The sequence below is a fragment of the Malus domestica genome, chromosome 05 (assembly GCF_042453785.1).
Source record: "Malus domestica chromosome 05, GDT2T_hap1".
In the NCBI taxonomy this organism is placed as follows: Eukaryota; Viridiplantae; Streptophyta; class Magnoliopsida; order Rosales; family Rosaceae; genus Malus; species Malus domestica.
The window spans coordinates 45,491,103-45,514,944 of record NC_091665.1 but is presented as its reverse complement, the minus strand read 5'-3'; the positions used below and the strand labels follow the sequence as shown (position 1 = coordinate 45,514,944).

The window sequence follows — 23,842 nt, the reverse complement described above, 5'->3', positions numbered from 1 at the left end:
GCTGTGCCCAGCCCAGCAAAACAGGAATGATTAAAAAGTTGAGTCAAGTCAATATATAATATAAATTTGTTCGACCAAAAAAACACATTTATAAAAATATATACAATATGGTCTGGGAATCAGCTAAGCAAACGTCCGTTATAACAAGAGAAATAAATAGGGTTTGACAAGAAAACAGAGGAATGGCAAACGCACGTTATAACCTCCATGTATGAATCTGATGGGTGACACATATTTGACATAAAAATAAAATAAAATAAAAAGATGGGTGACATAAGCAATTGCATCTTCAAAGCAAACCTACGAAAACAAAACCACCCAAAATTTTCAAACCTCTACTCAGTCCTCACTCCTCACAGTCAAGTTAGAGAAAATTTTGATGTTGTTGTCTGAGACTAGGGGTAATTCTTATGCATCGAGCAAGATTAATGTGAAGTTGAATAAAGTGAGAGAAAACTTTGATAAGACTGACTGATTAGAATAACTCTTATAACGGGTAAAACTGACATCAAATTAGATAAAAAAAAGAATAATTTATAAAATATATCATACCAATTACGTGGTTGGCGTTCCTACACCAAATTATTCTTTGAGTCAAGTCCCCTCTCCCTAATTCCAGCCGAAAAAGACTATCACTCCTTCACAAGTCACATGGTATTTTTTTCAACTAATTAATGAATGGAAGACTCAAAGTCTCTCAATTCACACACAAATCCCTAAGCACGGCATAGAAATAGATGAACACAAAATGAACAATAAGCTGGAGGGGAAAGTGATGGGGAGAAATAATATTGAAAAGTAGACATGCTTCGCATGTCGGGTACTCGGGCATTGCTAGCTGGGGGACACGCTGGGGATGAAAACGTCATTTAATGGGGGTTATACGTAAGCACATCTGCATTGCATGCAGAGTGCAGTTAGGGTTGTGGAATTTGGATGGAATTATTTTAAAAAAAATATCTTTAATTCATTAAATTTGAATTTATTTGTTTGGACACAGACAAAATGGCTGAACTAAAATTCATGACATGGATGGAACTTTGCCTCCATGGACACACTCATTCAGTAACAGCATCCAAAAGAGAGAGAGGCGGTTTCAAATTTGGAAGAATATTCCCTCTGTCTCTGTTATCAGAGTGTTTCTGTGACAGTGGCATGCATTGGCATGGACGATAAGTGTTGTGTGACATCGTAAGCAATCGAAGTCATTTTTCTTCTTTTTACAGATATCTTCGTATGTCACTAAAGGTAGATAGACGAAATAAAAGAGTATATTGGGTGTATTGTGTGACCTTTTAATGCCACTAAAGCTCAAGGACGATAATAAGGTCAGTAATGTTTTACGTCATCGATTGGGCAGCCAAGAACTAACACTGAAAAAAATGAATGTAACGGAGATGAGAATGCTTCGTTGGATTTGTGGGCACACAAGAAAGGACAAGATTAAAAACGAGGATATCCGAGGTAATGTAGGAGTGACTGCAATTGAAGATTTCAATAAGATGGTTTGGACATATGAAACAAAGATCTACAAATACTTCCGTTAGAAAATGCGATTGTGAGACAGAGGCTCAGGGCAAAAGGGGTAGGAGAAGACCTAGGAAGACTTGGAAAGAAACTTTAAGAAAATACATTGAGTACTTGGTGTTGGAAAATATTAGTATTTATGTTTATTTTAGTATTTGGGTTTTCTTATAAGTTTATTTTGGGCCTAGCCTGTTAGCATTAGGGTTAGGATTAGTTTATTATAAATAGAGTGTTTTGTTATTCATTAGAGAATAAGTTATTCACAATGTAGCTTGTTAGGGTTTTTGTAGCCGTTTCGTCATTCTCTTTGGTTTAATAATATATCTATTAGTTTATAGTTTTGTTTGTTCCGCATTCTGATATTCAACTTGGTATCAGAGTAGGTTCAATCCTTCTGGATTTAATCTGCTTGGTTGGGTTGGTATCTGTTTGTCAGTATGTATGTATGCTAGTTTATTGTCGTTGGTTTAGTTAGCAGAAAAACAAAAAGAGGATTGCTGAAGCTTTGTCATGCTTTGCCGCACACCGTTCCTATCCCACATCAGATCACCACGGCACAGCCGTCGCTCCACCTCGTCGCCCCACAATCACGACTCCACTCTTGAATCGATTCCGCTGTCATTGAACCCGCTTGCACCCACACCCAGATCTGTAGCCGCCGTTGCCCCATGTTGTTGCAGTCTGATCCGTTTGCATCGACACCTTGTTCCTTCCTGCACTCGCATCGTTTTCTGACGAAGCTTGAAACCCAGCTTTCTGCACTTGCATGTTTTGCAAGGTTTGTCTGGAGAAAACCACAAGAAAATGGGGGAAGAAAAAGAAAAAGAAAAAAAAGAAGAAAGAGGAAGAAGGAGATATAAAAAAAATTTAAAAAAGGAGAAAAAAAATAGAAAAGAAAGGAAAAAGAAAAAGTTGGTTTTTTTGTTTGAGGCCCACACGGGCAAAAGAAAAAAAAAGGTTTAAGTTTGTTTTTAGGCCTGCATGAATTATTGGTTGGCCTATTTGGAATTGTTTTGTGACTATTATTTGAGTGTTGAATTGTGACCACTCGAGTGATAGTATTTGTGTTTGGTTGTTTGTTGCTATAATTAAGATATGAAAATCTCGTCCGTTTAGTGACGGGTTCTTTCAATACTCTCAACACTAGCCAATTTGAACCAGAATCAGTTTGCAAGCAAGAATCAAGAATCAAGAACCAGTTTGCCAGTCAAGTCAAGTCAAGTCAAGAATCAAGTCAAGTCAAGTCAAGAATTAAGTCAAGTTCGCCAGTCAAGTCAAGTCTAGTCAAGTCAAGTCCAGTCAAGTTTGCATGCCTGCCAGTCCGCCTAACGGAGCCAGTCCGCATCTGCTTGTTTGCAAACCCATGTCGTATACCGCCATGAGTTTGACGGGGGGGTGTTGGAAAATATTAGTATTTATGTTTATTTTAGTATTTGGGTTTTCTTATAAGTTTATTTTGGGCCTAGCCTGTTAGCATTAGGGTTAGGATTAGTTTATTATAAATAGAGTGTTTTGTTATTCATTAGAGAATAAGTTTGTTAGGGTTTTTGTAGCCGTTTCGTCATTTTCTTTGGTTTAATAATATATCTATTAGTTTATAGTTTTGTTTGTTCCGCATTCTGATATTCAACTACCTAATAGAAGACTTGGTGCAAAATCAAGCACCATTATGCATCTTGAATTTAGTAATTATGCACCTTGAATTTAAGATATTCATTCTATTTGCTCCGTCAACTTTGAATTTGGTTATGAGTTCGCATAACTTTTTAAAATGTATTACTGATTGTCTAGTCTATACAAATTCTGTTAATTTCCTTACTTGAAATTAGGATAAAAATAGAACTCTACATGATAGGAAAAACTAGAATGTAAAGACAAATTAACACACTCTAACACTAGGAGGGTTCAAGGTCAAATTAAAAGCTCATAAGAGACCCGAAATAAAACCCTAAGTTTGTAGGGCATTGCTTAAATTCTCTTTAAACCAAATATAAATTCTGAGTTTTTAGCTATTTGAAAATCTTTTTTTGTTTGTGTTTGTGTGTACCCCTCAATACTATCATTTCTCTCCCTCTTCTTTTGCTTAGAGGAAACAAAAACTACCCTTTTGGAGAACTACAAACATGGCAGAGCAGTTATAGCCTTTATTTTATTTTTTTATATACACGAGATCTTTATAATCTTAAATTGTGTGGAGAGGGATTCGAATATCAATGCATAGAGAGCACATCCAGTTCAGCCAGTGCATCCATATCTGCATGAGCCCTTATATTAAATCTCAATTTAGGATGCATATTATTATTATATGTTGTAAGATTCCACATCGCCTAGGGGAGTGGATCATATAAGTCTTATATATATATATTCTCATCTTTACCTAGCACAAGGTCTTTTGGGAGCTCACTGGCTTCGGGTTACATCGGAACTCCGAAGTTAAGCGAGTAGCCCGCAAGAGCAATCCCATGATAGGTGACCCACTGGGAAATTCTCGTGTGAGTTCCCAGAAACAAAACCGTGAGGGCGTGGTCGGGGCCCAAAGCGGACAATATTGTGCTCCGGCGGAGTCGAGCCCGGAAAGTGGTCCCGCCCGGGCCGAGATGTGACAATTTGGCATCAGAGCCAATCCCTGACTAGAAGTGTGCCGACGAGGACGTCGAGCCCCTAAGGTGGGTGGATTGTAAGATCCCACATCACCTAGGGGAGTGGATAATGTAAGCCTTATATGTATATTTACATCTTTACCTAGCACGAGCCCTTTTGGGAGCTCATTGGCTTTGGGTTCCATCGGAACTCCGAAGTTAAGCGAATAGCGCGCGAGAGCAATCCCATGATGGATGACCCACTGGGAAGTTATCGTGTGAGTTCCTAGAAACAAAACCGTGAAGGCGTGGTCGGGGCCCAAAACAGACAATATCGTGTTCCGGCGAAGTCGAACCCGGGAAGTGGTCCCGCCCGAGCCGGGATGTGACATATATCCCTTTACTAGAGGTTCCATCTCCGACTCTTACAAAATAGAGAGCTTTGTTGGCTTGGTGTCGCCCTTTTGTTATATATAACTTTATTACTCTCGCAAAGCCGAGAGCCTTGTTAACTTGGGGTCGAACCTTTTATTATATAGCTTCATTACTCTAGGTTATTGAAATAAATAACCCATCCAGTAATGCTAATTATGGAACAAAAAGAAGAAAAATTCTGGGAAGCTCAAGAGGAGCTCCTAGTAAAATGAATTGTTACAACTCGCAACAATATGCTTAGTCCTCGCCTAATTAACATAAAACTATGTCACCCTCTCGTGACCAAAAGGCGACCAGTTTTCGATAAATTATATTCAGATTTTCAGAGAGGCCTAGTGTGACGGCCTCTCGCCCTTCCACAAAGAAGGGCATTTCTTGGAATTGGGTATTCATCTCTCCATGAATGTGCAGGAGAATACACTCTCAGATAGAACTGCTGCCCCAAGTACTGCCTCTCCCAATTTTGAGACCTGACGTTCCACATTCCCACATTGTCCAATGCTATGTAGATTGCAGTCCATGCCCTAGGATACACCTGCATCCGAAATCCCAATATGTCAGACAAACCCAACAATGTTTCCAGTGGATCACATATATGAAACCAATTATGGCATGTTTACTTATAAGAAAAATAGGGAATCGGAAAATAAAAAAAGTGGAGAATTGGGAAATTCGGATTAAAGGACAAAAGAATAAGAATTGGATCAACTATTTCCCCTACTTGATCTTATTCCTGATTTTGGGAGTGTTTGATTAGTGATTTTAAGGTGGGAATCGCATAAGTTTTTATTCGTTAAGTATTAGTAAGCGTTGGAAAAGTCAGGAATTGAAATGATTACCCTTCTTCTCACTCCCATCTTGGTAAGTAAACATTAGTATTAACTTATGATATAATCAATCTACTCAGGTTATAACAAGTGCATGACATGTTAATTCACACTATATCTTAAAGTATAAAAACTCTGTTGTGCACCCAAATTATAACATGTGAACTTGCAACACCAAGTCACGATATTCACGTATCATGCAATTTCCAATATTTCTCATACCTGAGTTGTGGAACGTGCAACTGTGTCTCTGAAATTGTAACGAGCTCTACTTGCAGGTGTCCATTGTCCTCCTTCCATCCTGCAGATTCTCCCACCATTCTCAAAATTAGTTAAATGATTAAAACCCCAACAAATAATTCAAGCCTAGTCATGAAAATAAGGAAATTCAAGAAAATTCAAGCTATACGCATGATCTCACCCCATGACAAAGAATGAATGGCCATCAATGTGCCATGACTGCACTGTGTCTTCCCAATTTTGGAACACAATCTCGACGTATTCTCGGAAGTTAGCGTGCATGACTGAAGTCTGGAGGTAGCCGCTTCCGCCTGTGGGGTTGGTCGGAATGCTTCCAACACTGAAAACTCCCTGAATGTTGAAGTGGTCAGCAAGTTTTAAAGGAGTGTCCGGTTGAACATATGAGACACTGTTGACAGCATATCTCTGCTTGCCGTTGATCCAAGGAGCAGAGTTTCCAAGCATGATTGTCCTGGCTGGCTTGATCAATCCATAGTGGTAGGAGCCTTGCGGATTAGGCCTTGGCCCGCTCGCTGTCAAATTCCATCTGTTCAATCGAAAGAGCACGAAAATGATCAATGTTAGAAAGTATACACTGCTTCTCTTATCCAATGAAAATCCGTAACAATACGAATATTTGTCGGTATCCCAAACTAATCACTATCACGAAGGAAAGTTAAAACACATGCAAAAATGCAGGATTAGCTTGGAAAAGACAATTTAGTAAGAATCCATATGTACCTTATAGATCTCGCTTGGCTTACAGACCAAGCAATCTGTGTGGTAGGACCCCAAGGGATAGGACCCGAAACTCCCTTGCGCGAATTGCTATAGTGAAGAACGGCTGTTGTGGTGAGTACCCGGCGGGTGAAGCGTGAAGACACAACGACGTAGTAGTCCTGGACAGGCTGATTAGCCGTGACCAAGACGGATAAGGACTGTCCGAGATGGATGTCAAGGGAGTCATACATGTTCTGCAGTGTATGAGATCCTTCCACCTCAACAAGTTTCATTTTGTGTCCTTGAATTCTGAAATTAATGGATGCCGTAAGCCCCACGTTTGATATCCTAAACCTATATGTCTTGCCTGCAAAACAAATTGTTCAAACAATGAGGTGAAATTTGCCTTCATTCGTAAGCACAAAGAGGCGGTTACATTACTGTCTTGGTCAACTAGCCTAATTAGCGTTAGCAAAGAAGAGAAGTTCATTCGAGGATACCTTGATCAACGGTGAATGTATATCCATTCCATCCACGACCGTTGATGAGAATCCCGTCAGGGTTGGGAAGAGCTCGGCCTCTATCCAAGTAGCCCCGTCTCAGTATCTTGCATTTCCAAAACAGAAAATTCAAAGTATAAATTTCAACATTTTATGTGACGAAAATATAGAAGTTTAGTAGGTTAATTACATAATGATTAGTCTTGAACCAGTCCCCGGCCAGCACGGTGAAGTCTCCGGCAGGATTAGGGAAAGGAACGGGAATCTTAGGACGGCTCCAGATTCTGATGCCACCAAAACCTCCAGCGGCTTTGTGGAACTTGAGGGAGGGAAAGTAGAAAAAGCTACCAATCTGATCCTTGACTTGGATATTGTAAGTAAAGTTCCTCCCCGGCGGGATTGGACAGTTTGTTCCAAAATTTCCGTCCTGCCATGAGTTCCTTCTCTGCTGTATGCCATCCCTACAGAAGAATCACAGGACACGAGAGCCAGATTGAAACTAAACTGCGGCAGTTCAACGGTTACAATTTAAATGCATCACTTGATCATAGATGAAATTTTGACATTTTTAAGTTTAAAAAGAGTTTACCATCCAAAAAAGTTCTGTTAGTTTTAGTGTGGTATTGAAACACGATCACGTGTTATAATTAATCTCCTTTTATTATATTATATGAGTAATATTCATGGACATCACTTTGTTTTCACTTGTATCATAGCACGGCAAGGGATTATACCATATAATCGTAGTCTGGTACCATACATTATTTTTTACAAGGTAATACTACAGACTATTCTAATTTATAGAACTAAGGTTTAAACTCGAGCATAAGGACATTTACAGAAAGAAGAATCAAACTCGAGTGTAAGAAAGTAACATTGGAAAGGATATACACTATCTAAATATAGGTGTGATCCTCGAAAGGGATAGATCTAACCTAAAGCATGTGAAGGACCATATTTCACCACACGAGGCCAATTGCCTCAAACAGAACATTTAAATTAATTTCATGCAGTAGTGTAGTCATGCAATAAACTATTAACGAATATTACATATATTATATTTTAAACTATTTTAATTTACGATAAAATAATACTAATATTACTAATGGGCTTAATTCACATCTTAGACTGTTGAGAGATTAAGACGCGATTTAATTTGATAACCGAGATTTAAATATTAAACAAAATTCTAAACAAAGAATAAGAAGTTTCCAAAAATAAAAAATAAAAAAACAAAGAATGAGAATCCTCTCTGGATCCTCGTTGCGAGGATCTCAGAGATCTTCAAATCGTATATCGTGCGGTTAGTTTTTCTTATATGCTGTTTATGTTTAATTTTAAATAAAAATATTTAAAATGATTTTTAGTCGCACATTACATGATGAACAGACACAATTTAAGAATTCTCGTAATCCTCACAAGGAGGATATCCTCATTCCTAAACAAAGTCAGTTCCTCAATGAATTTCTGTGCCATAACTTAAACAAAACCAAACCGACAAAATGATACTTAATTTAATTATTTTTTACAGTTTTTTTTTAGTGTACAAAAACTCTTTTATTGGCAAACTTGCTAAAATGACCCCATCGTCACATGCTTGAATGGACGCGAGATTTCTACTTATTTGCATGTATGCAAGGAGATATTAGTCATTAGGAAATAATTAGCGGGAAGAATAGTCTGATAAGAAAGTTTGAAGCCATAGATCTGGGCAAAAAGCTTTCTAATTTTTTACATAAAAACGTTTTCTTGGTACTCTGTTTGGTAGCTGAGAAAGTGGAGGGAAACAAAATGAAAATAAGCATTTTGGAATTACATGCTTTTTCAAACACGAGTTTTCTCAGGAAACAAACAGAAATTAGGGCGATAAGATAACAGAAATAGAGTATATTTACCAAGAAATGAGGAATGGTTCCCTCAGGTAGTTGAAGACGCTAATGACCAAGTTATCGTTTGTAACAGCATCGATCTGAGGCCCTGGAAATTGCCCATTGATCAAGATCCCCTGCAGAAGCACTTTTCTATTAAAAAAGCACTTAATAAAGATAGTGGCTTTTCTGCCTCATTTAGTAAAAGAACTGTTGGAAAAAGCAGAAAATGTACCCGTTGCTTAACACCAAGAGGGTAAATGTCGCCATAAGTGACTTTCCAAGTGAAAAATCTATACGGGTCTTCGCCAATAACGCCATTAACAAGAAAAAGAACTCCAAAAATGGCAAAAGAAAGAAGCTTGCAGTCTCTCATTTTTCTCCGTAAAACCAAAACTTGTTGAAAGATCGTGTTTTAACTTATAATGTAGATCTAGAGAGAGTGTGTTCAAAGTGGAAATGGAAAGCAAATGGATTTCTCTCTCTCTTCACCAAATCTAACTGTGAATCTTTCTCAAACAATCTCTTTCTATCTTAACCAATGTGGATGTGGTGCTTCTGTGGGCAGTGCTTCTGAGAGCAAAGCTTTTTAGTTCTGTTTTTGTAAGCAAGTAGAGAACAGTAGAAGCTGGCTTCTTGTGAGCTGTCAGTACGGTTTTCGGTCCAGTGCGTGAGATGAAGTGGTGCATGTGAATGCTGAGTTCTTGATGCGCCAATCATGGACAGTTGAATTTCGAGTGAGCCCTACCTGTCACACGGTTGAATTTTTTGTGAGGTGACACCATGACATTGATCTGCATATTCATGTTATAAATTGAGCCGATTGATAGTACGCTAGACAGTGTAGCTGTCACATTCAAAATTTTATTCCGACGTGCAAGTGGAGAGATTGAAACTTTGAAGAAATTTTGTTTGTAATATTGTTAAAAAACTAAATACATTGGAGATAAAAATATTGCCCACTCGTTTCCATGGATGTGCTCTACTGTTAATACTTTTTCTTGTCTGCAGCATTGTACTAAACTATTTTAATTGACGAGTGAGAAAAATCAGATTTGAGTGTTAGAATGCATTCTCTAATCAACTGACTTAACTCACGTCTACACGACTACACTATCGTTAACATTATGGGCACTTTCACATTCCTTTGTAATGCTTCAACTTGAAGCCTTCAACTACGTAGAATTTGGTGTTCTTCAACCATGATCTAGAAAATGATATTCCTGTAACCATTTTCTGTGTTACAAACTTATAAGATATAAAGAGTAAGAAGAAAGGGTGAAGAAATAAATCTTTCCTTCTGCCATGGCAAAGATGAAACTGAAATTGAGAAACCAAGGTCCCCATGAAAGTTCATGTTCCCATGCATATTGAAATTGTCGGAAGGAAAGCGGATAAGCGTTGGCTATGTGCCATGATATATGGGATGTGCAATGGACAGTGAGCTGGTCAAGCTTACAATTTTGAAGCCTCAAGGGTGTTTAATTTGCATCTCTTTTAGATGTTAAGTCAAATGAAATCACCAGAAGGTAAATCGATGACGCAAAAGCTGAAAAAAATCATGGAACTTTGGAGAGCATTGTATTTGTTATGGTTCTATGATTTATATAGATTCCCTCTGTTTTAGTGCTGGACTCCTACACGGGGAATGTCAAGCGACGCAAACACAAATGTCGTTTATATGGGAAGGACACTAAAGTTTACACTTGCATTTTGATTGAGTGATGTACAAGTAATATCATTTAAACTCAGATCAAATACATGTGCGGGGATAGCTCAGTTGGGAGAGCGTCAGACTGAAGATCTGAAGGTCAGGTGTTCGATCCACCTTCACCGCACTCTTATTTTTGTTTTTTTAAGTTTGTTTTCTATTTGGTGATTCATATATATATTTTTTTTAACAATGCAAAATTAATAAAACTATTATGGTTTATGAAAAGCGAGATTCAAACTCGAATGCAAAAGAACAAGCACACTACTGTGACCATTAACATGACCCACATCTTGTTGATTTACATCAATCACTCATCATTCCTCCCTTTTTGAAATGGTAGTTTTCCTCAATCTATATATCCATCTAACAAAAATATCACCAGCAGTTAGAGATGGCAAATCAATTCATTGATTGTTAATAGTTAACCATTAAGACCCATTGTTTGATTTTCTCAATACACCATCATTACCAATATCAATCTCAACACCATATTACGGTTAAATCAAACTAAATGGGTCATAACGGTTACTCATTAACAACTCAATGAATTGATTTACCTACCAACAGCAGATTACCAACTACTGATTAGAAAAAAAATTCCAGAAAAAAAAAATGATTTTATTTCAACCTCAGCATGGAGTCACAAAAGGAAAGAATAACAAACTGTAGAAGATTACAACAAAAAATACGGATAACTTCTCGCTGATGGCACTTATTCTGCTGCTGCCGAAGGCAACAAATCTTAATCTGTCTACTCCGCTACTGGAATGTGTCGAGTTCACCGTCTGCCTCGTCTTGTTGCTCACCTTCTTACTGCACTCAAAATAAAACATCCATTGCTAAGAACATTGAAGGAACTAGCATGCTAAATGAACCAATTTACAGTATGTAGCAACAAAAGAAAGCTTCTCAAGACTTACCTTCCGGGAAATATACAGCTCCCGTGACCTGCGATGTTCCCACGAACAAAGAAAAAACGAAAAGAAAACGAAGTTATTATTCATATCTGCAGTATAGAACCAACAGAAAAGTATACAAAAAGAGTGGAGCCCCATTAGGGCCAAGGCAAACTTTTCAAAAGATCGTACATATTATTAGTGCAATCTTGCTCGCAAGAATACAAAAACAGAGAGACATCTTTCTGAAGGCAATCTTAGCCCTGGCCTCCGAATCTTTTCAAGTGTTGTGCCCAGGACCAATATCTAAAGGAAAATCAGCGTTTCCACCTCCCTTCCATGTAAGAAATGCAAATTATTACGCTCCTTTCCCCCTCAAAGGTGGACATCACTCACCATCTCACAAGTCACCAACATTCAAACTTGTGACTATTAAGAGTAGGAAATGATTTCCGCACACCACTCTTACAGGTGTGTGGGAATTATTTCGCTCAAGGGTCATGTTCCTCAAAATTAGGCAATAGAATCTAAGCATTTTTGCAGAGAAAGTGTATTCTAGTCTAATCTAAACTACAAAGAGGGAAATTCGAACTTACTTCCCTAGTCTGCTAGGTTATGCTTTAAAGTATTATTCCGTTGTGATTTAACCAAATCGAGTCTCACATTACTTCTAATCAAGGTCTCAAATATCTAAATCGGCAGCTAAGCTACACTACAAACTCTAGAGAGAACTCGGCCCTCAGAATCATTGAATGGAAAGACAAAAATTAGAAATCCGAACAAGCTATCGGCCATTTTGCCTCAGCTTGCAAACTCCCTTGATTAAGCAAGTCAAGTTGTTTGTTCGAGCTTCGGCTAAGGAATAAAAACCCAACGATAATCGGATAATGCAGAGGTAGATGAACTTACTTGGGTCAGTGGTGGTAATGGTGGCTACGCCATTGAAGTCACAAGACCCGGCAGCCCTCCCTTGCTTCTGGTAATAGCTATCAAATGCATATGAAGCATGGCTTTTCACATTATTCGGAGAGTAACAATCCTCCCCCGGCTGAATCTCCGAGCAATTTGCCCGCCCAGGTCCACATGCCCAATCCAATGCAGCCTGCAAACTCTTTCCATCCATCCCATCCATGGCAATGCAGTATGTCTGGTTTGTTGTGTCATTAGCCAAAAAAGACCCACTCCCTGATACGTGAAGCAAATACACCGCACTCGAATTCCCATAAAACAGGCCCCAATTGGCCTCGGACACTGGCGGAGACCTCAAATCCTCATTGAACAATTCATAAATGTACACATCTGAAGTAATCTCAGGGTGCAAAGGGGTTCCACTACGATCCAAAACATGCTTGATAAGATTTGAATTGTATGTATCTGCATTGTCGATAGTAGCATAAGGCTCTTTAGAATCCCCCTTCGAAGGCCATCCGCTCTCCGAAACAAGAACCGTCACATCAGTAATATTAAGGTTTTTCATGGAAAAATAAGCAGCATCAATCATGGCATCCAGCACATTAGTATAATGTAGCAAAGTATTGGGATCCACCATCTCTTTCGACGGCGTAAGAGGCTTGAAAAGCGCATTGTCAAGAGGCACCACACCTTTGTTCTGCATAAACACATAGTAAGGATAGAGATTCATCATCAGCGGCGACCCGGTTTTCGACAAGAACTGAAGCAATGGGAGAACAATTTGGGTTAAGCTTTGGTTGAAGAACGCCTGTGACGGCGGAAACGGATCGAGAATTATCGAAGCGGCGTGAGGGGTCGAAATTTTCACATGGGTGTGTAAATTTGCAGCCACTAAAGCACTGTAAAGCGACTGAATTGCCGGAAGAAGCAGAGGAGCTGAAGAAGGCACGGTGGTTAACACCTCGTCGCCGACCGCAATGCCAGTGATGAGGGTTTGGGGGTAGTAAGCGACGACGTTTCGGCCGACCCAGGAAGCGGCGGTGGTGTTGGAAGAGCCGATGGCGAGGAGCTGGTTGTTGGGGACGCTGATGACGACCCGGATCTTGGTTTTGGACAGGGCTTTGAGGATGTCCGGATCGGCATCGTAGAGGCGGACGTGGTTGATCTGCTGGAGTTGCAGAAACGAAACGAGGTCCGACGGAGACAGAAGATTCGAAACGTCGGTGCCAATGTTCACTCCGACGAACGGCTCTTTTTCTTGGTCCTGATTTTGCAGCTTGGTGGTTTTGAATGTCGGTGGAGAAGATGTGGCTGAAAGTGAAGAAAACCCAGCAAGAAAAATGTGAGAATTGACCGAGAAAGTTGCTTGCTTTCATTAAAGTTTGGAAGTACTGCTGGGTTTAAACTTTAAGATGAAGAAAACCCATCAAGAAAAATGTGAGAATTGGCCGAGAAAGTTGCTTGCTTTCATTAAAGTTTGGAAGTACTGCTGGGTTTAAACTTCAAGATGAAGAAAACCCAGCAAGCAAAATGGTAGAATTGGGCCAATTGGCCGAGAAAGTTGCTTGCTTTCATTAAATTTTGGAAGTACTGCTGGGTTTAAATTTCAAGATGAAGAAAACCCAGCAAGCAAAATGGTAGAATTGGCGAGAGAAGTTGCTTCCTTCCTCGATTTTTGGAAACTGTTGGGTTTAAACTTTGAAATGAAGAAAACCCAGTAAGCAAATGTTAGAATTGGTGAAAAAAGTTTCTTGCTTTCTAGATTTTTTTTTTTTTTTTTTTTTTTGAAATAACGGAGAAAACCCAGCAAGAAAATGTTAGAATTGGTAGAAAAGGTTACTTGGTTTCTGTGATTTTTGAATTATTTTGGGGTTAAAACTTTAAGTGCAGAAAACCCAGCAAGAAAATATTAGGATTGGGTGAAGAAAGTTACTTACCTTTGGATGCAAAGACGAAGAAGAAGAGGAGGGTTGAGAGTGAGAGAAACTTAGTGACCGCCATTGGAGAGGAGCTTGAGCTTTGCTGCTTCCTCATCCTCTGTTTCTGGTTCAGCAGCTACAGATCCTTGCATTATCTTCCAAAAGACTTCTTCTTTTTCTGCTGTTGGTTTTATTTAATTTAATCTCTTTTTTTCTCTGGGTTTTTGGTTGTTGACCCAAAGAGATCTAACTTTCATGAGAGAGTGAGTCAGTGAGTTGTTCTGAGGGTTTACTGGATCTTTGCAAGGAAAATAAGGGAGCTGCTTCAATTAATTTACCAAAATGGCCTTGTTTTCTAAGAGGGTTTGGTGCACTTTCTTTGATTCTCTTGCCTTCTGGTTGGGTTGCCCCCCAAAGGCAAATAGTATTGATTGAAGAAAGGGAAATACTTGGAAATTTAAAGCACTTTCTGGAGCTGGTGGTACTGTTGGTTTGCCACTTGCCAGTCGAATGTTGGGACTTATATTAAATGAATAATTGGCCAAAAAAATTAATACATAAATAAATAAAAGGACCATAAAGTTAAAAAAAAAAAATATATATATATATATATATATATAATGTGGCTTACTTCTGCACCCTTGAGAAGATGTTTCTAACTTTCTTGCATTACAGGCTGGCTTCCTGCTTTTCTCTCAAGTGTGTGGTTCACATTTTTGACTTCAAATTTCTTTACACTATGTTTGGAATGAGAAAATAAATTTGGAATTTAAATTAAAGTCAGAATTTATAAATTAACATACATCAATTTTTTTATTTTGATTCATAAATATAGAAATTTAAAATTTCCGCATGAAAAAAAACTTGGAATTTGGGATATCTAATTCCTTAGTTTAAATTCTATATAAATATGTGTCATTTCCTAATTTCTATAATTAAGATTTTAAAAATAATAAATTTTGTATTCAATTCCATTATTTTTTTTTTGTTAACTAAACAAGAAAATTCACAAATTCTAGAAAATAAAATCTCATTATTTTAAAATTCCTTAGTAATCTTAAATTTCTTCGTCCAAACATAATGTTATGAATTTACATGCAATTAGAACGTAAATGTAATTGAAACATAAATGTGGTAGTATTTTAAGTTCATCACTCAATTTTCACATGTTTTACTTTACTCACATATATAACATCATGTGATTGCTTGAAATATTTTCATTTTAAATTCACGATTTCATGCAAATTTCTCTCAATAACAATGTTACTGTTAAGAATAGTGTTAAAGCATTAAAATATACAATATTTTGTTGTTGTCGTGGTATTTCAAACAAATCACTGACTGTTGTACATTTTAAATTTTTTACATGACAGTGGAGAAAAGGGAAAAGACATTGCCAGCCAAAAATGTCTTTCGAAGGACGAGCACCCGCAGGGTTTTCTTGGGTAGCAAACAAAGCACAGACCAATAAATTACACGGTATCTACAGTACTGCAGCAGTGGGTCACGAGAACAGTAGTAGAACGACAGCTTACAGGGTGAGGCCGTGAGGGTGGGTCACCAAATACAAATGCCTTCTCTTGTTTTGCACACTATCAAATTAGTTTGATAAAACAAGACTCTCAATCCCACAGGTTTCTGCATTTTTGTTTATAATTAGGGTAAATTACATAGTAGCCTCTTAGGTTTGAGCTTTATTGCAATCTCATACAACATTTTTAAAACATTTCACTTTCATACCTCAAGTACTATTTTATTTCAATTTCATACAACCGTTAGATTTTCCATCCATGGATCTGTTAAATGCTGACGTGGTTGCCACATATATGACACGTGACTGCCAAATGTCTGCCACGTGGCAAATAAAATATATATATTTTTTTTTAAACCTGAAATTGGAAGAAAAAAAAAAGAAAAATAAAGGTCCGAACCCATAAGAAGAAGAAAGAGAAAGAGAAAGAGAAGAAGAAGAAAAAAAAAAAAAAAAAAAAGAAAGGGGTCCGAACCCAGAAGAAGGAGGAAGAAGAAGAAAGAGGAGGAGGAGGAGGAGGAAGAAGAAGAAGAGAAGAAGAAAGAGGAGGAGGAGGAGGAGGAAGAAGAAGAAGAGAAGAAGAAAGAGGAGGAGGAGGGAGAAGAAGAAAAAAAAAAAGTCCGAACCCAGAAGAAGAAGAAAAAGAAAGAGAAGAAGAAGAAGAAAGAGAAAAAAAAAAAAAAGGACCGAACCCAGAAGAAGAAGGAGGAAGAAGAAGAAGAGAAGAAGAAAGAGGAGGAGGAGGGAGAAGAAGAAGAAGAAGAAGAAGAAAAAAAAAAAAAAAAAGGTCCGAAGAAGAAGAAGAAGAAGAAGAAGAAGAAGAAGAAAGAGAAGAAGAAGAAGAAAGAGAAAAAAAAAAAAAAAGGACCGAACCCAGAAGAAGAAGGAGGAAGAAGAAGAAGAGAAGAAGAAAGAGGAGGAGGAGGGAGAAGAAGAAGAAGAAGAAGAAGAAGAAGAAGAAGAAGAAGAAGAAGAAGAAGAAGAAGAAGAAGAAGAAGAAGAAGAAGAAGAAGAAGAAGAAGAAGAAGAAGAAGAAGAAGAAGAAGAAGAAGAAGAAGAAGAAGAAGAAGAAGAAGAAGAAGAAGAAGAAGAAGAAGAAGAAGAAGAAGAAGAAGAAGAAGAAGAAGAAGAAGAAGAAAAGGGACCGAACCCAGAAGAAGGAGGAAGAAGAAGAAGAGAAGAAGAAAGAGGAGGAGGAGGGAGAAGAAGAAGAAGAAAAAAAAAAAAAGTCCGAACCCAGAAGAAGAAGAAGAAGAAAGAGAGAAAAAAAAAAGTGACAAATATGTTTTTTTTTTTTTAATTAAAAAATTATTTTATTTGCCACGTGGCAGATATTTGGCAACCATGTGTCATATATGTGGCAGCCACGTCAACATTTAACAGATCCATGGATGGAAAATCTAACGGTTGTATGAAATTGAAATAAAATAGTACTTGAGGTATGAAAGTGAAATGTTTTAAAGATGTTGTATGAGATTGCAATAGAGCTCAAACCTGAGGGGCTACTATGTAATTTACCCTTATAATTATATTCCTCACCAAACACTAATCACTATGCAACTATATGCATGCATTCCTCGTTTATATGTAACCGGAAAGATGCCCCCTCTCTTCTCTCTTCGCATGAGTGCGGTAAGAGATGATAGATATATCCGGTTACACTCAAATTTTTTTCACCAGCATTGCCTTTAAGCATTATTTATCGAAAAGAGAACTTTAAAGGTAAAAGGTTAAGTTTCAAACTGCAAAAGAATGTAATTATGTTTATGTAAATGTTGTTCACCAATAACATATATAAATTCCATGTTTTCTTAACGGTAACATGGAGAAAGCTACGCCCTCTGAATATAATCATGAAAAAGGGGTGGGTAGAGGAAAGGTGTTTTTGGTGGGTTAAAGAAACATGGAAAGAAAGGGTGGAGATTCTCAGACAGCAATTTGGAAAGGGGATCCTAAGAATTTGGAAGTACAACAAATATTTACTTACATCCTGTTAGTTTGGATTTACAACAATAACTATGTCGTTGATTAGATCTCATTCCTTAACTAGGACTAGGAGTTGCATGTGTCTTCCATATGCTTGAAATGTCTTATCTACTGTTCAATCTTATTGATGGACTGTTCTTTTTATTGTGTTTGGACTAGGGATCACCAACTAGCGAGAGATTCAATATTAGCATAGAAATACCTTACAAAAGCTCATATAAGGTTCGGGGTGGACACTTGAAATAAAAAATTGAAAACGAAACACAGAACAAATCGGATCATATCGAACGATTCGGTTTTTGTGGTTTTGAAACAATTTCAGTTTGAAACCTAACTGCAAGTTGAAAAAAAAAAAAAAACGGTTTGGTTTGGCTTCTTATATCTAGAACTTAATCGAACAGCATAATATAAAAAATATTTAATTTAATAGCCAATTAGGTGGTGGGGTGTAATTGGTTATTTTAAATTTGTTTTGCCACTTTTGTATGCATTTTAAAGTTTATATTAATATAATTTATATTTTTTATGTTTTTGTAATGTAGAGTTGGCCAATTCGAATTCAAGCATCGCCTCTTACTCTTAATTCATAACCACAATAACAAATTCCTAGGGAATCTCAAGCTTTCAACTCACAAGGTTGAATCTTGAATGGCTTCTCATCCATCTGTTTCACTTCACAAGATCTAAGGTCTAGACTTCTCAAGCCTGTTAACAAACTCAAATGCCTCCTAAACCTTTAAAGAGTTAGTGTCTAAAAAAAAAAAATAAAAAAAAAAAGGTTGAACGATTCAATGTAATGACTTTAAACACCAAAATGTTTATGTTGAATTACATGAACAATTTACCTTTTCAGGTTTTTTCAGGTCATAATAATGCCATAAGACATTTTGACGTGGAACTTTGTTTGAACTTTAGTAGTTTTGCAATTGCTTGAATGTAAATATATTCAGCTATTTATCATTTAACTGGTTTTTTTTTTTTTTTTTTTTTTTGAGAACTAGGAAAACATGTTCCAGGGCAAAGAAACCAAACAGGAGCAAGAAAGCCTACACAGAGGCAAACACCACGAAAACTAAACCAGAGCAAAGCAATGAGCGGGGATACAAGCCACAGACACTTGAACTAAGTTAAAGTGTCACCCCAAACCCACCACACCAAGCTAATGAAGACAAGGAAAACCATCATTACATAAAACATGAACTAACGAAGATGAGGGTCTGTCAACCCACACAAAATCACACATCTCTGTAAGACCAACTGACGTAAGAACATCCGCTGCCATATTGGCTGATCTTGGCACCAAGACTAGCGATAGTTCTGGAAAGCCTCACCAACCTTTGAGCCCAACCTTTGAGCCCTAGCCAAAATGGGGAAAACCTCCCAACTGCCATTTTCAAGAGTAAACTAGTTTGGCAGAGCACAAAGTTAATAAACTTTTACCAAGAACAATGCCGCAGCAAAAATGTCAATGCCACAAGAAAGCATAACTTTTATCCATTTCCAAAATCATAAATCACTCACTGGAGACCAAAAGGAAAATTACAAGAGCCCTATCTTCTTGTCCCAAAAAAGAACTGACTAAATTGACAATAAACTATGCCAAAGGCGTTGTGACATTCTTTTGAGAAACAGAGATATTTCTAAAACACAGATTCAACGAAGAAGAATCGATAGCATTCATCCGCGATGGTTCGCCAACGAATGTTGACTTCACCATTTAGGTATGGAGATGAATGGCACCGGGATTACTTTCTACAAACGTTTCAAAACTTCAGTTGGTTACCGAAGGGCATTGACGAACGCCATCAATGAATCGACGTCCCTCTTCTCCGTTGGGTACTTGATCGGCTGAGAAGAGTGTTTGGGGAAGAAGAGTATTGTGGGGAAGCTTGTGAGCTGCAGTTCTTTCTGGGCAAACTCCTTTTGCTCTCCATCTGCTCTGAACTTCCCCACTTTCACGCTGCTCCCCGCCAACTTGTCAGCCAACTCAACGAATGATGCTTCCATTGCCTGGCAAAACGGGCACCACGGTGCATAGAGCACTACAATCCATGGTTCTTTCCGGTCCTCAAGCTTTGCCAAATTTTCTATTCCAGTTCGGGTTAAGGTGACTAGATTCTGGGAAGTGAATATATCAGTTTCCGTGGCAGCACTATTTGACTCTGCAGCCATGCCATTTTGGTCTCCTCCTTCCTGTTTAATATTGCCCTTGTGAAGACCGCATTCCTTAGCCTTGGCGTCCTCCCACCACCACCTTCCTTCTCTCTCATGTTGCCCCGGTAGGACTGACCTTGTGCATGGCTCGCAACCAATTGAGATGTACCCTTTCGAGTGCAGTGAATTCACAGGTACATTCATGGCACGCAGAAAGTTCCATATGTCATGACCCGCGACATTTGCCACCGGGTTCCACTTCACCAAGCTGCCAGCACCACCATCCAGTCCCTCGAAAACAGGGTCGACCTGGACAACCGGAATTTCAGATCTTGTCCCCGGAGATTGATCTTTCCTTTGTCCGGTGATCCAGGCACGCAGCCCCTTGAGAGCCCTCCTCAGGGGTCTCACCTTCCTCACGCGGCAGCACTCCTGATGCCCATCCTCATAGAAAGAGAACAGCCCTTTGGTCCTTACTAATGCCTGAACTTCAACAGCATCCGGAAACATGTATTCAATGTGGATACCATAGTGCTTCTCGACTGTGTCAAAGAACTGATATGTTTCGGGGTTCAGCCTTCCGGTATCCAAGCTGAAAACCCTATAGGGTCTACCGGTTAAATGCGCATACTCAATCAAAGCAACATCCTCCGCTCCGCTGCAAAAACCGAGTTTTTCGTTATTAACAAGAACAAAATGGCTAACAATCAAATCCATTTCATTTGGCGCCTCAAGCAATAATCAGAATGCATAAACTATACAAAACTCCTGGCAATCAGATCAATTCATCGTAAAACCTTAGTTTTCGTTAACATATTAGAAACACACAAACACCATTTGAGGCAAAGTGATGAGACAAGAATATAGCAGCCGGCCTGCTGACATCAAATCCCCAAATGTAGTTTACTATCAGCAAAATTCCGTCTTTTATCCGTATTGCCACTGCATTCTAGATGGAGTACGCCCACATTTGATGAGATCCTTAATCATCTATACAACGACGACATCCCACAAGCATTCATTTAATTTTTTGACACAATAATTCTTAGGAGGCATTTTAATTGACAATATATATTTTATCTTCAAACAATTTCCACCCTCAATGCATAATTCCCTCATCACCATAAAACTATACAATATATTCTCATAGCATACAGTCATACAATACATTCATGTTTAATCCGATGTTGCCAAATGACAATTAACCCAAAAAAACGTTGCACATTCGGCTTTTAGCTATACATTTCACTAACATTCATCAAAATTAAGTTAGAAAATGTACTGCAGAGGTTGGACTACCTGAAAGCAATGGCGATATCGTTGCCGAATTTCTCAAGCGCCTTGTCCATAATCTCAAGAGGGGAAGCATTCTCGAGCTCTTTAGCCAATTGTGCATAGTCCTCCACCTCTACTTTCTCAACCACCTCTGCAAAAATCACAAATTTTCAGTACAACCCACAAAAATTTATAAAAAATAAAAATAAAAAAAACCAAAGAAATCTCCAAAAAGTGAAACAAATTTCCAATCTTTACCAGGAGCAACGGTTGTCGCTGCGGAAGGAACAATGGACTCGCTCCGCTTCCGCTGCACATTCACCGGCCTCACCGAGCTCCTCCGCTGAGAAAACGTCACGGCTTGGCTTTGAACCTGACCGTACGATCGATCAAACACCCGAATAGAACCCAATTGCGGGGCTGCAAATTCCAAAACCCGAAACCCAAACTCGTTAATTCACATCCCAAATCAAAATTTCCAAGCTTCTCAGTCCAGCAAAAAAACTAAAGAAAAAATTAGGAAAAAATTTGTACCTTTGGGTTCTGAGGAGGGAGTGAAGGTGCGACCAGAGATCGAAGCAGATGAAGAAGTAGTAACAGCGAGGGCCATTTTCAGAAACGATTTTCCGAATTCGAATTCAAATCCTCTGTTTTTTGCTCTGTGATTTCGGAAACACCCGGTTTATGATTAGCAAGCTCATGTCAATATGTTTATATAAAGAGGGCTATTAACGGGGCGGCCATTCAGGTTCATTGAACCTGGACCTTATTCCGTACCAGAGCCCCACCGCATATAAAACCTGCTTACGTGACGGCTTACGATTCGTGGGCTCGGTCTATGTAGTCATCGCTTTCGTCACGTGGTGTGGGCCCGGGCCGAGAGAGTCCCTTTCCTCCCCGCCCGGTGGTGGGAAAGTACATGGAGGAGAGAGAGCAACCTTTCCCTTCTCTTGGTGGTCCATTTTTTGTCATATTCTTCGGGGCCTTTTTCTAAAATTCCAAATTATTAGTGACCAAATGAAAATCCACATTTTCCCATAAACAAAAGGGAACTTTAACGAAAAGCACCCGATACTGTTCACTTTAACGAAAAACCACATTTTTACACTAAAAAGTCAATCCTGGTACTATTCACTTTACCCTTTATTTTGTCCTTATCATTAAAACTCAAAGTTTTCAAGCCCTTTTCATTAGTTTTCCTTAAACAAAAATTGAAAATCCACAATGTTTGTTAATTTCTAGACCATAAGACTATAGGTTGGTTTTCCTTTGCGGGTCCGGATCCTCTTTGTGAGATCCTGGTAATCCAAAGAGGATCTGATAAAAATCCATGAATCGTTTTCGTTTATCGTACATTGTACAATCAGAAATTATTTTAAATATTTTTATTTAAAAATAAATATAAACAGTACTTAACAAAAATAAATCACACGATGTACAATTTACTGATCCTCAAGATACTCATCAAAAGGATTAGGAGAGGATCATGTTGGTCCCTTCGCCCCCCCCCCCTCAAATTTTCATACAATTCTTTGTGGTTGAGCTTATAACAAAATCTGCATTGGATTACGTAAGGTCGGGTATAAAATAAGAATATGTAGACCTGGCATTTTGGATTTGACTCGTTAATATTAGTATTTGGGGGGATGCTTAATCGGTTGGGTCGCTAATGGGTGAACCCATTAAATAACATGTCACTTTGGGTCAACCCGTTAGTTGATGATGTTTTAATAATTTCAGTAAAGCCTTAACAACAAAAAATAAACTCTATACAAATAATAATAATAATAATTGTTAAGAGGTGTTAACAGGTGAAACGGATGAAACGGGTCGAGTTCGGATGATCCGTTAACTTAACGGGTTGGATTGAACTCGACCCGTTTACAAATCTAAGAATATGATAGTATTGTATTACAACAATATGTGCATAAGATTCAACTAGTCTCCATGCACGCGCTCACGCGCGTGCATAAGACATTTTTTGAATTACGATATGTTATGCGTGATTTACATGTTTTAAATGTATTTATTAATATAGATGGAAATGAATAATAAATACATTTAATAAAAGCAATCTTTTAACTAATCAAAGCAGCTGAATCCATATTAATAAAAGCGGTCTTTTAATTTCCATTTACATTTTATTGAATTTACATTAAGATTAGAAAAAATAATATTTAATAAACAACTGATTGTTAGCCAATTATGAGACTAAACTCACTCCCTCCCTTTAGTGTAGATAACATCGTTTGTTAAAAAAATGATCATTTGACAACTAATTAAATTAAATTATTATGCATGTGCTAAAGACTTTTTTTTTAACTGACACTACGCACCTCTTAAGTGTTTAAAATTTGAGAAATAATATTTAATAAACAACCGCGTACAAAATGTATTTTTTGAATCACAGCGCAATGCATGCCTTAGACATTTTAAATGTATTTATATGCGTGAATTGCTTCAATATTTTTTTATTTTGTTATTTTCTTTTTTTATCAACGGCGTTATACGCCTCTTAAGATGTTTTAAACACAACATTCATGATTTTTCTTATTTTTTATTATATTTTTCTTCTCCATCACTTGAGCATCATCAACTTTGTCATTTGTTTATTCTTTTCTCTCTTCCCTTTCATTTTTTTATTCTTTTCTCTCTTCCCATTTATATTTATATTATATTTTATAATGACCAAATTACCTACTTACCCTTGCATGATTTGATATATTATTTTGGGTAGGTTTTGAATTTTTTTGGCTGAG

The 23,842-nt window shown here is 37.9% G+C and overlaps 3 protein-coding genes and 1 non-coding gene across 5 annotated transcripts; 1 reads left to right on the top strand and 3 right to left on the bottom strand.

The window, feature by feature from the left end:
• Positions 1-4,611: 4,611 nt before the first annotated feature.
• On the bottom strand, positions 4,612-9,385 carry LOC103429243 (L-ascorbate oxidase homolog). The gene is made up of 8 exons (XM_008367389.4): positions 8,932-9,385; positions 8,724-8,833; positions 7,019-7,289; positions 6,829-6,934; positions 6,350-6,695; positions 5,790-6,155; positions 5,591-5,669; positions 4,612-5,076 (listed from the first exon to the last, which is right to left on the bottom strand). The coding sequence occupies exons 1-8, from the start codon at positions 9,070-9,072 to the stop codon at positions 4,864-4,866; spliced, it is 1,632 nt and encodes a 543-aa protein (XP_008365611.1). The 5' UTR covers positions 9,073-9,385; the 3' UTR covers positions 4,612-4,863.
• Positions 9,386-10,461: 1,076 nt separating this feature from the next.
• On the top strand, positions 10,462-10,534 carry TRNAF-GAA (transfer RNA phenylalanine (anticodon GAA)). The gene has a single exon. It is a non-coding gene; the product is annotated as a tRNA-Phe (tRNA).
• Positions 10,535-11,014: 480 nt separating this feature from the next.
• LOC103429268 (glucan endo-1,3-beta-glucosidase 1-like) lies at positions 11,015-14,721 on the bottom strand. 2 transcript variants are annotated; one of them, XR_011580904.1, is made up of 4 exons: positions 14,156-14,631; positions 12,177-13,529; positions 11,331-12,090; positions 11,015-11,223 (listed from the first exon to the last, which is right to left on the bottom strand). XR_011580904.1 is itself a non-coding variant. In XM_029103331.2 (4 exons), the coding sequence occupies exons 1-4, from the start codon at positions 14,250-14,252 to the stop codon at positions 11,040-11,042; spliced, it is 1,623 nt and encodes a 540-aa protein (XP_028959164.2). In that variant the 5' UTR covers positions 14,253-14,721; the 3' UTR covers positions 11,015-11,039. The 2 variants fall into 2 exon arrangements, 1 of the variants encoding a protein (XP_028959164.2); XM_029103331.2 differs by having other exon boundaries at positions 11,331-11,358; positions 12,216-13,529; positions 14,156-14,721.
• Positions 14,722-19,117: 4,396 nt separating this feature from the next.
• On the bottom strand, positions 19,118-21,865 carry LOC103408766 (5'-adenylylsulfate reductase 3, chloroplastic-like). The gene is made up of 4 exons (XM_008347595.4): positions 21,618-21,865; positions 21,342-21,503; positions 21,108-21,234; positions 19,118-20,466 (listed from the first exon to the last, which is right to left on the bottom strand). Exons 1-4 carry the CDS (start codon positions 21,691-21,693, stop codon positions 19,434-19,436), a joined length of 1,398 nt encoding a protein of 465 aa, XP_008345817.3. The 5' UTR covers positions 21,694-21,865; the 3' UTR covers positions 19,118-19,433.
• Positions 21,866-23,842: the final 1,977 nt, after the last annotated feature.